Source organism: Cydia pomonella, chromosome 3 (genome assembly GCF_033807575.1).
Source record: "Cydia pomonella isolate Wapato2018A chromosome 3, ilCydPomo1, whole genome shotgun sequence".
NCBI lineage: Eukaryota > Metazoa > Arthropoda > Insecta > Lepidoptera > Tortricidae > Cydia > Cydia pomonella.
The window spans coordinates 3,162,462-3,179,280 of NC_084705.1; the positions used below are offsets into that span (position 1 = coordinate 3,162,462).

Here is a 16,819-nt window from a genome sequence, read left to right on the forward strand (position 1 = left end):
GTTTTTTTTTTCGTTAATTTCAAGGGTGCATTCCTGAGCTTAAATTAAGCAATTATCCCAAAGACAACGGTATTCTAATTAGCTCCATTTCGGAGATAATAAATATCTTATTTTTATCTGATAAGACCCCTACGAGCGTGTACACTTGCCTTAGGGCCTGTTTACTTATTGATTAGTGTTTAGTACGAGTGTATACATTTGCTACGTAAGTACTATCTCGGACGTTCGATGATCGAAATGACAATGATGTCACAGTTTTCAATTGTTTAGTTGTAGTTAAATGTAATGCCCGTGTTACAACAACGATATATGCAACATTTAAACACTTTTTATAAAAAAATATAATAAATAAAATATTTTTAAATGAACTATGCTATTTTGTTTGCTTCAACGTACTTACCCATACCCTGAAGTTAACGGAATTCAATAAAAACAAGATGAACAAGGTGTAACTTAAATAGTGGCGGCCCGATTCGAAAAATGACATGCGAGAACGTTATGTTCTGGTTTGGATAAGTTCACATTTAGATATCGTTTGTATGTCGTATAATTTAATTTTATTTAATATATATAATATTAGCACTAACAGATAAACCTTACATGCTAACACTCAGATTACATTTAAGTATATTTACTTCTTAACTTATAATATATATATAACTTATAATTGACAGAAGTAGCTCGATTCGGGCAACCAATGTCACTTGACGTTAGAAATATCGTAGATAGATCTTATTGGGATCACAGCGGAATCGAAATAAACGTCAATTTTGACATGTCGTTTAGAGTTAAACTCTTCTCTTCAGATCTCGATCTTTTAAAGATCTTTGCAAGATCTTAATCATTCTTCGAATCGGGCCGTGGGGATCCGTTTAAGAGCATATTCGGTAATCGTGTTCTGATTTAAGGAAAAAGTAGAATATTTTTTTTTTGACACGAAAATTTTTGGGCCTGTCTATGGAGGGTTAGCTGAATTCGACCCATACATTTTTTTGCGTCAAAATGATTTATCTTTTACTTTTTTTAGGGTTCCGTACCTCGAAAGGAAAAAAACGGAACCCTTATACGATCACTTTGTTGTCCGTCCGTCCGTCTGTCTATCTGTCAAGACCCTTTTTCTCAGGAACGCGTGGTGGTATCAAGCTGGAATTTATATGAAATACTCAGGTCTACTGTCCCTTGGAGATGTGAAAAATCAAACTTCTAAGCCAACGCAATCAAAAGATACAGCCGTTTATCGCAAATTTCCGCAAATTTTCGACACTCGCAAGGGAATCAAAACTGACAGGCCGGCGATATCGTCCGGCGAACAGGTGAAGAACACTGATTAGTGGACCCCTTTAGATATGTTATATATGGCCAACCTTCACCGATTTGACGGATGAAACTAATATTTCATGAAAGAAAATATGTTCCTAAACATAAATAAATAGGGTTGCCTAAAGAATCATGTAAAGCGTAAACTTATTTCTAAAGCTTATTAAACCACACAAGACTACATGAATGATAAATCAACGTGGGATTAATTATTATTCGAAATTATTAATTATATATTTCAATTTTTCAGCAGGTTCAGTGAACTAATAACTTTGTTGATTGCAGTCGCTCTATATGTATGAATACTTTATTTTACTTGTGTTGTCGAATGAGATCGATGTGTGTGGCTTAGCCGTGTAGGTATTTATGTTTTTTTATCCAAGTACGCGGTACGGAGCAGTAAGCGCCTTTAATTATACGAACTGAGCCTATTTTTTGGTTATGAATTTTGAATAAGAGTAATGAAGAATATATATAAAAGATAACATACCTAATGTTTGTAAGTATTTTATATCGATTGAGAAAAGTAAGAATATGTTCATTTTGAAACTTCGTGGAACTTACAGCTAAAGTTAAAGAATATTTTGTATGTATTTTATTTTACATTTATACCTATTATAAAAAAAAAATAAGACCAAAAATTTATAAATACAAAAAAAAAAATTCTATCGGGTCAAATAGAAATTTCCAATTCAATTCTCACAATTTCAAAAGCTATTTAAATTTGCCGATGTGGCAATGCGGTGCATGCAATGGATTTACCACGCGGACAAAAATTATAATAATTCGGGACCTGTATGGATTATGGATATTGTACACTAATTAATAAATTTTAACATTTATAACATATTATAATGCGCGTATCCGCGATACTACAAGGAAAATGACGATATCCCCGTTTGACTCTACATGTAGAAATGGTTTATAATGTGTGTTCATGTTAATACCTACTTATTCATAAAATATGTAAGACCAGAAGAAGAAAACAGGGATGGTATCCATTCTTGAACCGTTATTCTTAATTAATGGATATATGTTTATATTAACAATTTATTATGTATATATTATTTATGTATATATATATATATATATATATATATATATATATATATATATATATATATATATATATATATATATTTATTTATTCTTTATATAACACTAATTTAAATATCGTATTACATATACAAGGTGACGTTAGCCATTGGACAAACCTTGAAATCTCACGTAGGGTTACTTCTCAGGAATGCTCTGACGTTAATATTTTTTTAATTAGAACAAAGGATAAAAAAATAAAATTTACGTTCGTACTATGTTCGTATTCAGCCGAATTATTCGGTTAAAACGTCGAAGTTTCGGCATTTTTTTCGTTTTAAATACGAGTATGTTTTTCTAATTGCAACACTGTAAAATCCACTAGAACTTTTTAATTACTCTCTTCCACCAGAGTCTGTAGCTCGGTCGCGTTATCACTTGTCACTGTGCCTGTCACGTTCTAACATGTATGTAAGTGCGAAAGTGACAGGCATAGTGACAAGTGGCAATAAATTAATAGTTTAAAAAACACTAGAAAAACACGCTTTTATAAATGCACATAAAAACCAAAAATGACCTCACAAGTGCAAACACGACTATGATAGGAATGCCAGTGCTTATCTTCCGGCTTCATCATCAGACCTTGAAACCTAATCGTGGCCAAAGTTCATTACAAGACTAACAAATCCAAACACAGCTATGATACGATGTTCCATCAAGAAGTTCCAGTTCATATCTTCCAGCTCTATCATCAGATTAGTTCGACAGTACCATATTATTGTATTGTCATCAGAACTACATACAGCTGCCAATTTTCATGACGCTACGATCCTTGGAAGATGGTTAAATTAGTTACCTTAGATTCCATTACATAGTTACATACAGATCGACCTAATAAAAGCGTGTTAAAAATGCGACCGTTTAGCCCGCTGGTTACGTTTTACCGTTTTCATCAAAACACAATGATGAGACATGTTGAATGCATGGGATGTTTTGATAATATGTACTGGTTAAAAATTGATTGCGAGACCCTTTCCTTTTAAACTGTTTCTGAAGAGTTGCCTAGGAAGCGATTTATCTTTAGGCTCTTTAGCCGCTAATGTACTTAATTGACGCATTTTCAAATGGTTTATTAGAATGATACAGATGAAGGGAGTAACTCGGCCGAATATTTGATATCGGAAACGCAACTGTCACTGTCGCACTATTACGGAAGAGTGATAGAGAGACACAAAGCGTTTCGTTGTCGAAGCAATACCGATTGTCCCCTTGGCTCGGCCGACAGGCTGCGTAGCCAATATGGAAGACTGATTTGACGACCGGTTTGGCCTAGTAGGTAGTTATCCTGTCTATGCAGCCGATGGTGTTGGGTTCGAATCCCGGTAAGGGAAATTATTTGTGTAATGAACACAGATATTTTTTCCTTGGGCGTTTTCTATGTATATAAATATGTATTTATCTATACAAGTATGTATATGGTCGCCTAGTACCCATAGTTCAAGCCTTGCTTAGTTTCGGCCTAGTTTAACATATTATATTTAAATTTTAGGATGTTATTTAATTTTATTTAATTCTTTTTGTAATGTATAATGTATATGGAAATAATTTTCTGGAATAAATTTCATTCATTCATTCATTCATTCATTCATTCATTCATTCATTCATTCATTCATTAACAGATTGAGTACTGGGAACCCGCTCGCCGGATTCTCTTTTCGCAGTCTCTTTCCTCTATCAAGCGGGCAAACTCTGGAATCGGCTACGAGCGTAGCGCTCCGTAAACGTTGGTTGCGAATGTGTTAATCTGTGTAATATTGTCCCCAATTTTAGTATTAAGAGAAAATAATAGTTGTAACTTTATAAAATTCAATATATTTAGGTAGTTAAAAAGCTTTCTTAAAAAGCAAATTTAAAGCAATTAGACTATTAAAGATTTAGGAAATCCTGTTTCTTGTTTTTCAGTTTTTATAGTCATTCTTTAATGTGAAATCGGTAATTTATTATAGAGAGAATTCGGTACACTAAATAAGCCATTCGTAAAATTAATATCATAGGTATTTTGCTTAACATTATTATTATTACACTACATAAAACAAAGTCTCCAGCCGCGTCTGTCTGTCTGTATGTTCGCGATGAACTCAAAAAGTGCTGAACGGATTTTCATGCAATTATCACCTATCTATAGAGTAATTCTTAAGGAAGGTTTAGGTGTATAATCTGTTAATGTTTTGTGTAGCCCGTGTGAGGCAGGGGCGGGTCGTTAGTGTACCGATATTTATGCGTTTGCGTTTTACGGGCGAGTATGTTCCCGTATTAAAGGTAAGATCCGCTGAATGTAGATATGACTATTGTGCGTCACGCTTGATTGTGTATAAATTTGGAGATGTAATGTGTATATTCGAACTCGAATGTAAATTACCTTTTACGCGAAAACTAGTTAATTATTTATTGCAATTTCAAAACTTACTCAAATCATTAAGACAGGTAGGTACTCCTAAGTACCTACTTTAGCATGACACTCGCCCAAGTCTTTATGGAGTTTTCCACGAACATAAGTAGGTAAAAGGTTTAATATAAAATCTTGTTAGTTACCTAGAATAATGGTTATTGTACACAAAAGAGGAGAGAAGGTTTTTCCGGACGATAGGATGAAAGCTGTTGAAAAATTGGGGCGCAGTAGCCAGACGTGGCAGTGACGATTCGAGCGGCGACTAACGCATCCGTCTCTGTCTAATATGTTACTTATGGAGCAGGATAGAGGAATGGTACAGACCTGGAGCAAATCGGCACGGCCACGTCTAGCTCAGGAGGTACCAACCGCGCCCCGCGCGCCGCGCGCCGCCGCCGTAGGAAAAAACCTCTTACAAAACAGATCGATCAATATGCTCCGTCCACTCGCCGGCCGTCGTCTCCTGATCAGAAACACCACATATATTTACACTAGCTAAAACTGGGACCGTGGGAAACCTCTCACAAAAGGAAGTCGTTCCGGAGTTTCAGGTTCGGTCGTGCGACGCACGGCACGCGAGGGTTAAGGGTAGGAAGGTCGAGGGCGCGGACAGGTGGTCGTGCCCCGGGTTGCATAACCCTGATCGTGGCCGGTATCGACGCGCCGGGCGCGCATGCGCGTACCTTCGCAGCCGTAGCCCTGGCCGATGAGGCCCCAGAGGAGATCCGAGCAGTGGTGGCAGTAGGTGGGCTTGTGGAAGGTCTTCTTGGCGAAGGAGTGCGTGCGGTGGGGCGCGGGCGCGGCCTGCGCCATGGCGGGCGCGCGGGCCGGCCGGGCGGGCGCTACTCATGCCGCGGCGCCCAGGGGCGCGCCGCGCTCACAGAGCGGCTGTCGCGGCCCACCATCGCGGCGCGTCTGCGTGCCGGCGCCCGCCCGCCCGGCGTGCCCCCCGCGCCCCGCCCGCGCCGCGGCGCGCGCACCCAGCCCGCCCTGCCCGGACCACGGTTGTGAGCTTGTACTGCCGTACAGTACTTCGCTTCTTTGCTTCTGTAACCTCAAAATGAATTATCGCGACATTTATTCATTTAGTAACAATATAGTTAACACAACTATTTGTTCACTAGATTCTTAAGAGACAATTTATATGTTGACTTTTTAAGTTCACAGACAACTTATTATTGTACATATATATTTTTAACACAATTTATAAGTTCCTGTGTAATATTTTGACGGTAGTCACATTAAAGTAGAAAAGGGAAGGAGGGAGTTTTATATGGGAGTTAGAAAATTAAAATACACGTATTACTTAAAAAAAAAAAAAGGCGATTTAAAACTTAGAAATGTATATAATATTACGAGTACTTAGAAAGTGTCATTGATGTAAAAAAAAGCCAAGTGCGAGTTCGTTTTACTCGCGCACGGAGGGTTCGGTACAAACTTTGAATATATAATGTGAAACTTTGAATATATGTATAGTATAGTATAAAGACGAAAGAATTTTAATCAGAAGTACCTATACTAAGTATAATTGTTTACAGCATCATCTATCGGCAAATTGTCTAACTAATTTGCACGATGTTAGTTTTAGGAACCGATTTCAAAAATTGTTCTTTTATTTGAAAAAAAAAAGTATCTTTAATGTAATCGCATACAAATATCAAGTGTAATAAAATTAATAAACATACGTAAAGTTGGTTAAATTGCAAACTAAATTCGGAAATGTTTTTAGTTAATTAAAAAATGTTATCAAGACAAGAGGTCTGATTATATTTTCCTGTTAAATTTATAGTAATGTTAATATTATGTAAAATTTCACTTATTTTCTTCGGTAAACTTCGGAGATAAAGGGGGGGGGGGAGGTTAGTATTTTTTTTTACATTTTCCCTCATAAATCACTTTTTTTTCACTATACCAAAAATATATAGAAAATGTTTTAGAATGTACATTTTTGAGCTTTTTCAAATGATGATAAATCAACGGAAAGTACCCTATACATTTTTATTGCCTTGAGAATGTCAAAGTATCTTTTTTTTACGTTAACTCAGAAGTTCTATTTTTTCACAACTTCAAGGGACTGTAGACCTAAGTACACGGCTTAGTTTTGAGGGAGTAATTTCAAGACGATACCTCCGCGCGTTTAGAGTATTTACAGACAGACAGTTTGAGGTTCGGAACCTTATAAAGACCACAAATTTGAAAAATGAAAACGCAGAAAGTTGAATTTTTTTCAACGTAACGACAATGGTTAAAGTTAGACCAAGCTAAGTTGGCAGCGATTTTGACAGCACAGACTGCGCAAGTGTTTTTTAAACGTCATACATCTAAGAAATTATGACGTTTAAAATAATTGTGGCGGCGGTGGCCGAGTGGATATGACGTCCGACTTTCAATCCGGAGGTCGCGGGTTCAAATCCTGACTCGTACCAATGAGTTTTTCGGAACTTATGTACGAAATATCATTTGATATGACTCAACTACCTATCATTTGACTTTGCTTGGTTTAACTTTAGCCAGGCTGTACCTACGGATATTTAATTTAATGTTAGTACATCCCGAGTTCTTTGCCTAAATCAGTAACAACCTCTTCCACTCCTCAGCTTTGTAAGCATCGATTAAGACGCGATCCAAACAATATTAAACTCTCGACGCCCCCACAACGTCACTGAGAGCGGCGCGTGCGCGGTGCCGCCCTCCAATCGAAAAAGCTCTTGTTTACAATATTAACGAGCGCAGCATCCCGCTCCGCTCGCACAGAGCCGCCACCGCCTTGCCACTGGCCGGAACAAATGCACTTATTCCCTTTGCTATGTTCCCAATAAAAAAAACCTAATTTATTTATGAATTTTCTTTCAGCGACATCATTATCTTGTCAGGGCCGGAACAATGTACTTAAAGTCAGACCTAGCTAAACTCTGTATGGCATTTGCAATGACAAAGTGTAACATTTTCCTATCTATGAAAATATGACGTTTATAATGGCACGCCTCAATTTGTTCCTCACTTAGATGGACTCTATGATTTTTCTTTCGTCGTATGTTTCAGAGACGTCCTTATCTTGTCCCTAGATGGAAAACGTTCCCTTTGCTATATTTCCAAGTAAAATAATGTTAAGGCAAAAAAAATATTTAGTACAAGCTTTTATCGCTGACTGTACTTTTCTGTCCACAGGCAACTAATACTCATGGAGACAATTCTAACAACCCCAAACACAATTAGATTGCGTTGTTTTATTACAGAGTTCCCATGGCTTTCTCCTGTCTCCATCATCAGATCAGTTCCATGTCACCATAACATTGAATTGTCATCCGATATTCATATTTACGTAAAATTTCAGCACAATCTCAAATTTAGCCGGTTAAACCGGTGCAAGTGGCGCTAACAGGGCAAGTTATATAAAAGACTCTACATAGGTACTTTGAAAAAAAAACAATTTTAAGTTTTTTTCGTCCTATATTTGAAAGACATCAATGTTTTTTATCATTGGCAAGATAAAATTATTCCCTTTGCGTTTCCAATAAAATAAAAAAAACCAAATTCAAATGTGTGTTTTTTCGTTGTTGTATCGTTCACTCGCTGGGCGAAGCCAAAGCGAAGCCACAATTTTGTTACTGACCGGAACAATTGCATCTATTCCTTATTAACAATTAAAAAAAATCCAAATTCATATTTAAGATTTTTTGACGTATAAAGATCTTATTTAACTCCCTAAGAGGCTCCCTGAAACCTCTTAGGGAGTTAAATAAGATCTTTTTCGAGCAAGTGTGATGAAATAGTAGATTGTTAACTAAGGGATGAAAGGCACTCATTTCTGCAGATGCATTTATAGTTCCATCTAGTTTATTATTAATAGTTCAAGACTGAAATAATGCCTCTCATTCGAGTTAAACACTCTGCTTTTCATTTCAAATACGAAGAAAGGTAGAGTACATATGTTTTTTTAAATGACTAAGTATATTTTTATTTAATTTTTTGAGGGGATTTTTAAAGGTATCCGACCTTTTCAGCACCATGTTGCATGTTTTGAAAATATGATGCCGCGTGGGCGCGCGCCCGACAGAAAGACAAATTGTAAAACATATTTTACCGCCTACTCTCAGATTACAGATTTAAAATTCAAAACAACCTGAAGCCTTATTATATATCCAGCATAATATTCAGAAGGTTAAAAAATGTATAATGCGTTTTGTTTATAAAACAACCTATAGGGAGCGTGCATGAACTGTAGGCGGCAGCACAGGAGCCGTCAGATTTTTGGCGCGCGGCGTAATTGTGATGTATATTGTTCCGATGTAGCCCACAAGATGGCAGAACCTACTATGCACAAGAAAACACTTGACGTATAAATGTACTTGTTTTTGGTTCCGATTCAGGCCACAAGATGGCAGACCCTCCAACGCGCACGGTCCCTATATTTAGATCGTGTCATTCACGACGACGACGAACCGTGTCTTGATTCTTATTGTCATGTTATTAAAGATTAGATTTGACTAATCTGCGCGTCAACGTGGATGACAAGAACATAACTATTTTGACTTTCAGTTTATGCATATTTCCAACTACCAATGTCTAAGGCTTTAGTACGCGGCGAAATTTGACCAGAATGGCGTCACGATATTAAAGTCGGAATATCAAAGCACGACGGAGACTGGCTGGAGCACCTTAAGCAGAAAAGTCTTCGTCGTGCTCTACCACCTCCTGCGGACTCGCGATTTGTGTGCGATCGATGTGGGAAGACATTTCGCGCTGCTATAGGACTTTATAGCCACCAACGGCGATGCCCAGTACCATAAACCCACAAGCGCCGCAACAAGCATCTACAACAGATGATTTGGCCAATGATGAGTACGCACTGCGATTAAAGAGTTTGTTACACCTTTCTGAATTTAGTGGCTGACAAGAGGGACGCCGCAATACGTGAGACACGATAAGAAATATCTCCTTTATCGTGTCTCACGTATTGCGGCGTCCCTCTTGTCAGTTACTAAATTCAGAAAGGTGTAACAACCTCTTAATTTCTGACGGTTTCGGTCTTGCAAGTGCGTGCGCTAATGAAGCATGCCGTACGTTACATTTTTTGCGGCTGTGAAACCGCACGTTCTAAGCTTAAGAGTCAAATGACGAAACGGTTAGTATACAATTCTAAATAAAATGAACCAGATAACACGACTAATTTTTTGATATTTTTAGGGTTCCGTACAATAAGGGTCAAACGGGACTTTATTACTGAGACTCCGCTGTCCGTCCGTCCATCCGTCCGTCTGTCACCAGGCTGTATCTCATGAACTGTGATAGTTAGCCAGTTGAAATTACTACGGATTATGTATTTCTGTTGCCGCTATAACAACAAATACTAAAAACAGAATAAAATAAATATTTCTTTCCAATCTCGAGATTCTCATCCAATCATCGAAGTTAAGCAACGTCGGGCGGGGTCAGTACTTGGATGGGTGACCGTTTTTTATAGATAATGGTACGGAACCCTTCCTGTGCGAGTCCGACTCGCACTTGGCCGATTTTTTTAAATAACATCTCGTTTTTAATAACGTCACGTACACCCCTATTAGACTGAGAAGTATATACCTAGGTAAGTAACGAAGGTACATACCAGAGTAACGGGGGATCTTTGAATCGAATTTATTTAGTTTTCCTGGGAGTCAATATAGGACTATGCACTAAATGTGGCATTCCATGCCTATAAATCATAACTAGAAACATACTTGTCATACGCAACGCAACGCATGACAAGTATATTTCTAAAGAAGAGACGCTTGACTGATCCGCCTATTGGTATCTCCCTTGCACGCGCAGTTATATTGCTGTCCCGCTCATGATACTGGTTGTCAATGTCACTGTGGGAGTTTGAGAGCAATATAATTAAGCGCGTGCAATAGAGATAGCGATAGTCGGGTCAATGTACGAAAACCTACCGGAAAGCGTCTCTGTTTAAACAAAAATTTTCAGGGTCTAGATATCATAATGCATTGCATACGTTGCGTATACATGAGCTGTGTCCCCAACTTTATGCTCCAGGTGCATAAGCACCCTTTTGCTGATGGGAAGCCACATATAGCAGCCTTTCAGCATTAGTGGTGGGGTGTCTGAAAAACTTGATTCCCGCCGGCTTGCCTTATTCTCAAGAAGATTCTCTTTACAGCTCTGAAAAAAGAAAAGCCAAATAAGGTCGACTTAGCCCTAGTTTTGCCTAATCTCTTTCTTTTTTTAAGGTATTTCCTTTGCGCTACCTACAACATGGGGGTCTCAACCAGCTAATTATTTCTTGGGTATTTTTGTGCCATATTTTTGTTTTGCCATCTGTTAAAGATCTGTGATCCGCATACTACAATTCCTCGCCTCGCCTGCCTCGTTTGACGGGCTGTTTAAATAAACGGTTCAAAATTGAGGTATCTTTCGCCAACGTGTCAACCATCATCGTTCATAATATTCACCACATTAATAATTTTTTTTTTCTTCCAGCTAAATTTTCAGCCGTATTCCTTTCAGGCAAAAGAGTCAGCAACATATCAGGTGCGCATCTGATGTTGCTTATGTCCATAAGCGACAGTCCCCGCTTCCCATCAGGTGGCTCCTCTGCTCGTTTACTGACTATCACATTTTAAAAAATCTATGATACATACTTCCGACATTTCCTAGCGCAAATATTAGGGTGCAGCCACACATGTCGGGATTCCACTAATATTCGTGATGGCGTCTCTCGCTACCCAAGGAAATGAAAGAGACGCCATCACGAATATTCGCCGAATCTCTGCATGCCTGGCCACAACATTAGGCAGCTAGCATATTTAGGCCTCCGACCTTTCCGTAGGTAGGTAAAAACGCCTATTTTAGTGTCAAAGGCGCGATTATCGTCCCGAACGTAATGAGCGACTTTCCCCGCCGATACACGCGCAGAGCATTCAACAGCGGGGCCATTATTATTAGCCCTTTCTCTTTTTTTTTTATTACATACACACAACCATCGTTATAGGATATCCTAATTCGCCAGTATGGAATTTGACACACAAAAGAAAATAATCACATAGGTAAATATATAGGAAATAGATTAAGTATTACAAACTACAGTAACACAATACATACAGCGTGGCCCTTGTGAATCGATCGCTACTCGATTAACGATTAACTCACAAACAGCAGTTTGTCCGTAAATGTAAATTAAGAGTCTGCAGCAAGCTCTGCCGAATTACGCCTTCCCACTTCCCATACAAAAGGAGTTTCGTTCTCATTTTAAAACTATGTGTTGGATTGTAATGAAACTGCACATACCTAAAATGACATGAGGTATATCTATGACTGAAATTAGTTGATATATTTCCAAGTTATAAAACAAACGATATCAACTTGTTATACCAGATGGTGGGAAATGAGCATACGGCCCGCCTGATACTTGTATTATTACCAAAATTGATTTCGAGAATAATTAACTAAACAGTCTAAACACCACAAAGTTTGGTACATTGTTTCAAAACGTGACAAACTCTTTGGTATAAAGTTAAATAATTTTTATTTTATTTCAACTTTGATTTGACGATGTCAGTCATTCAATACAGAAGTAAGTTATAGGGACCGTACGCGTTGGAGGGTCTGCCATCTTGTGGCCTGAATCGGAACCATAAACATGTACACGTCACGTGTTTTCTTGTGCATAGTAGGTTCTGCCATCAATCCAAAAATCACGCCAAAAATCTGACGGCTCCTGTGCTGCCTCCTACAGTTCATGCACGCTCCCTACTGCTCCCGAATTAATGGACATGATTTTAATTTACGGTAAAGCATTACAAAATGGTAATCGAGCGTTAGCACAGCGTGTACATAGAGCGATTCCTTGATCGAATTGTACCAAGAAACGCTCGAGTAAGTAGTTGTAAACGCGATACAGCGAGTTCGCGAAGGTTAGCCCGTGTCTGGAAAGGTGGAGAGAGCAGCTATTAGCGATGAAGTACCAGTTCCATTACAAGACCGAATCATCCGCCATTTTGCACTTGACCCTGAGAGTAGTAGAGGAAGGAGGTAGAAGAAGAACTGAGAAACAAGATAACTGAAGTTTTTCAGAAACTCAGAGATACCATCAATCTTCGCCACGTCATGGAGTTAGTCAAACGACGTTGAGAAACCTGTTATGAAATACAAGGAAGACACGTAGAGAATAGGTATCTGCAGCTGTATTGTACTTTTAATATATAAGTATTAAAATAAATTTCTTTTTTAAATCTCTGGATTTTTACGTGTACGAGTATCTAACTTTTTTTTTGAAACTAGGTATTACGTTTATCAGATAAAAAGCATCATACTTAGTTATTATTTATCCACTCGTGACAGTTAATGACACTAATAAATAAATAAATAAATAAATTATAGGACATTATTACATGAATTGACTAAGTCCCACAGTAAGCTCAATAAGGCTTGTGTTGAGGGTACTTAGACAACGATATATATAATATATAAATATTTATAAATACTTAAATACATAGAAAACACCCATGACTCTGGAACAAATATCCATTGCTCATCACACGAATACATGCCCTTACCAGGATTTGAACCCGGGACCATCAGCTTAGTCACAGGTCACTACCCACTAGGCCAAACCGGTCGTCAATACGTGTAATGTAATATTACTAATGACATATAATGTAATGTAATATTACTAATGACATTACATTCGCGATATTGCAATTCTAAGTAAAAATTATCTAATTACATTTCTTATGTCCTATACTAACCACCGTTAAAGAGGTTCGCTCGTATTAGATTTACACACTGTATAGACTTAATATTTGACGTATCTTTAAGTTCGAATTAATATCTTTTATTCATTTAAAATCTTAGATTAGGTTATTTATAATATTAATATAAAAGTAAAATATAAAAACAATACAAAATACATATAAACACATTATAAAAAACCTAACCTAGGGTGCCGCCGGCAGCAGGGCAGGGCCCAAACTGCCGGTAGTCAGGGCTGCAGAGAGAGGAACCGCCGGACTATATAATTATTATATCAACTTATGTTCCCTTACACCGCCGACTGGCGACGGATGTGCTAAGGGCCAGTGTTGGCCGAACGTTAATTGCAATCAATCAATAACCATTACAAATAGAACCCTAAACCGTAACGGATGGTTACAGTTTACGGTTCAGTTTGTAATGGTTATTGGTCAATTGCATTATCTTTTCGGCCAACACTGCTAAGGGCACACCGCACTTAGAACTCCTGTTCAAAAGTGACGATGCTGTGTTGATCTGTGCGAGCTATATCAGTGACAGCGAGTGTGCTTCCGAGTGATTAGGTCTCACCGCGATCGTTATACACACACACACACACATACCGTGTAGATGTAACACCGCCACCGTATTACAACACAATTTGACAGATATTCCTAGCATTATCCAGGTCGCCACGGCAACCAAATCCTGCTATGGAATCCATTTGGCTTCTGCAGTACGTGCAACAAATGTCATGCGATATAAGATAAGTAACTGCTGGCAAAGGAGGAGCAACGAATTCAACCGATCGAATTCGCATGTGATTATCACTTTTGTAGAAGCCATTAGCAACCTAAGCGGCCAGTACTATAATTTTGGCCAGCAAGCGACTGGCATCCGACCTTCGGTCCCAGAGAAAACTATGGGAAGACTAAGTAATAATTAGTTCGGATAATTTCCTACAATATTAAAACCTAATTATATTTTGTACATGAAGTTCTCAGTGCTCTTATTGTTTAGGGAGTCCAGTCGATGCAAGAAAAATGTGTTAATCATAAAATAAGCGCCTACAATATAGTAATAGCAAAGTTGTACTATCGTTTTCTTTTGATTTCATAAATTCAAAAGTGTAAGTTCTAAGAGTAGGTCTCTAATAGGAAATTGATATTTGTTTGGATCCTTTTATAGCTTAATTCGATTAGATAAGTATCAACATAGGTAAGTGGTGGCATTCCAAGTTCAAACAGGCACTTAATTTTTTTAGACAGGTACCCAATGCTAAAAGTAAGATAGTATCATAGCATAGGGGCAAAATCCGTACACGAGCGAATATTTATTTCTTTAATCGTAGTAAAAGGAGCATCTGTTTTTATTGCTGTTATTATTTAATATGCAAATCTACCAGCCGACATGACATAAGGAAAAGAAACAACTCAAAACTTGCATCAAATTACTTTGCCCACTGAAGAAGCAGGAGCGACTTCCAGATACGGGCGGTGGACTTAGGTGGAGAAATAATGCAGGAGCTTCCAAAATTTTACACTTTTAATGAGTAATAAATGAAACTTTCTTATGAGTATATCCCGACATAGTTTGTTTCTTGAATTTCTTCTCAAGTTTTAAAAGTCAGTAGGTATTAGCTAATATGAATGACGCATAGCCTACGCTATGACTATATTTAGATTATGTGACTCACCTGATTCACCGACCTATACTACCTAGTGCCTAGTGACTCTGTGAGCTTTAGACCTCGCCACTCGCGAGTCTGTCTTTGCATAGCCTAGCTGTAACTGAATAAATTTATATGTTATGGACCAAGTGATATTTTGGGCATTTTTCATAATGCCCGGGCATAATGTATAATATATATGTGTATGCTATATAATAATTAAAGTGCCCGGACATTGTACATACTGCCTCTCACCTATTGGGATAGGTTTTTAATAGGGATAGGTATATACTACGTGTATACCTACCCGTATTATAAAAATCGTCTGGAATCAGACTCGCGCATGAAGGGTTCCGTACCATTACCCAAAAAACGGCAGAAATCAAAATCACGTTTGTTGTATGAGAGCCCCACTTATATCTCTTTTATTGTGTTTTGAGTATTTGCTGTTATAGCGGCAACAGAAATACATCATCTGTGAAAATTTCAACTGTCTAGCTACCTATAGATCACGGTTCTTGAGATACAGTCTGGTGACAGACAGACAGTGGAATCTTAGTAATAGGGTCCCGTTTTAATCGACCAAAAAAGCTCACCGCATTTCACAAGAATCGGCCGACAAATGCGACCCGAACTTAACTAGAGCCCATTTTTTTCCAAGCTGAACCGGAGCATCTCTCGCACTCCGCACGCGCTTGGTCCCGGGACCCGCGTACGTCCTTAAACTGCGTCCAAGAGAGAGGTCATTGTTGTGGGCATTGTAATTGTCATCTCGCTTTGTGTGGTAGGGCACAGCACAGCGGATGTCATTCCAATCTAGAGCAGAGCTCAACTGGGGAGGTACCTCCACCTTACAGAAAACCGCAACCAAATAACACTAGACCCTACTCATAGTGGTGTGTTCCTGCCAAGAGAAGGTTGCCAGAGCTCAACGAGGGTGCGGAGTGTTAGGGTCGGCAACGCGCATGTAACTCCTCTGGAGTTGCAGGCGTCCATAGGCTACGGAGACTGCTTACCATCAGGCGAGCCGTATGCTTGTATGCTACTGACGTAGTATCAAAAAAAATGGTCAAAAATAAGTAACGGTTGCGTATTTGTGATTGTTGTGTTGTGATTGTGACTGTCGTGCACACATAACCCCCACACGGATGGACGTGCATTCTTTACGCTCTTTGCAACTGTACCGTTATTTTATTATGAACGTGGAATTTGGAGTAGGTATAACAGTATTGAAAGTAAGTACGTCGACGTGCCGTGGCCGTGCGATTCAAATTAATTTACTTTTAATTACCGAATCCTAACAATAAAAATACTCATTATTGCACACCTTAATAAAAGAAAACAATACAAAAGAAAACAGAAACACAAAGCAGATATATTTCTCTATTGTCGCCACATTTCTTAATTATCGTTTATTAGTTTTATTTACCCCCGGCCCCGACGCAAAAAGAGGGCTGTTATATGTCTGGCGCCAATGTCTGTCTGTATGTCTGTCTATGGCATATTAGCTCGCCAACGGATAGACTAATTTCGATGCTGTTTTTTCACGTGAAAGCAAGATTCCTTGCGGTTATTCTTGGCTATGTTTGATAGATGTAGCCGTGTAGAAAGTATCTGCTCTTTTC

At 38.4% G+C, this 16,819-nt stretch overlaps 1 protein-coding gene across 3 annotated transcripts in view; it reads right to left on the bottom strand.

Moving 5' to 3' along the window:
* The window catches only part of LOC133515797 (diacylglycerol kinase theta), a 67,404-nt gene extending 61,667 nt beyond the window's left edge, over nucleotides 1–5,737 (bottom strand). For 2 of the 3 annotated variants that reach the window (XM_061848386.1, XM_061848385.1), the window contains exon 1: nucleotides 5,485–5,736. In XM_061848386.1, the coding sequence (XP_061704370.1) occupies nucleotides 5,485–5,614 (130 nt within the window). In that variant the 5' untranslated portion in view covers nucleotides 5,615–5,736. Of the gene's footprint in view, nucleotides 1–5,484 lie in introns of all 3 variants that reach the window. The other variant, XM_061848384.1, reaches the window with a different exon arrangement.
* Nucleotides 5,738–16,819: the final 11,082 nt, after the last annotated feature.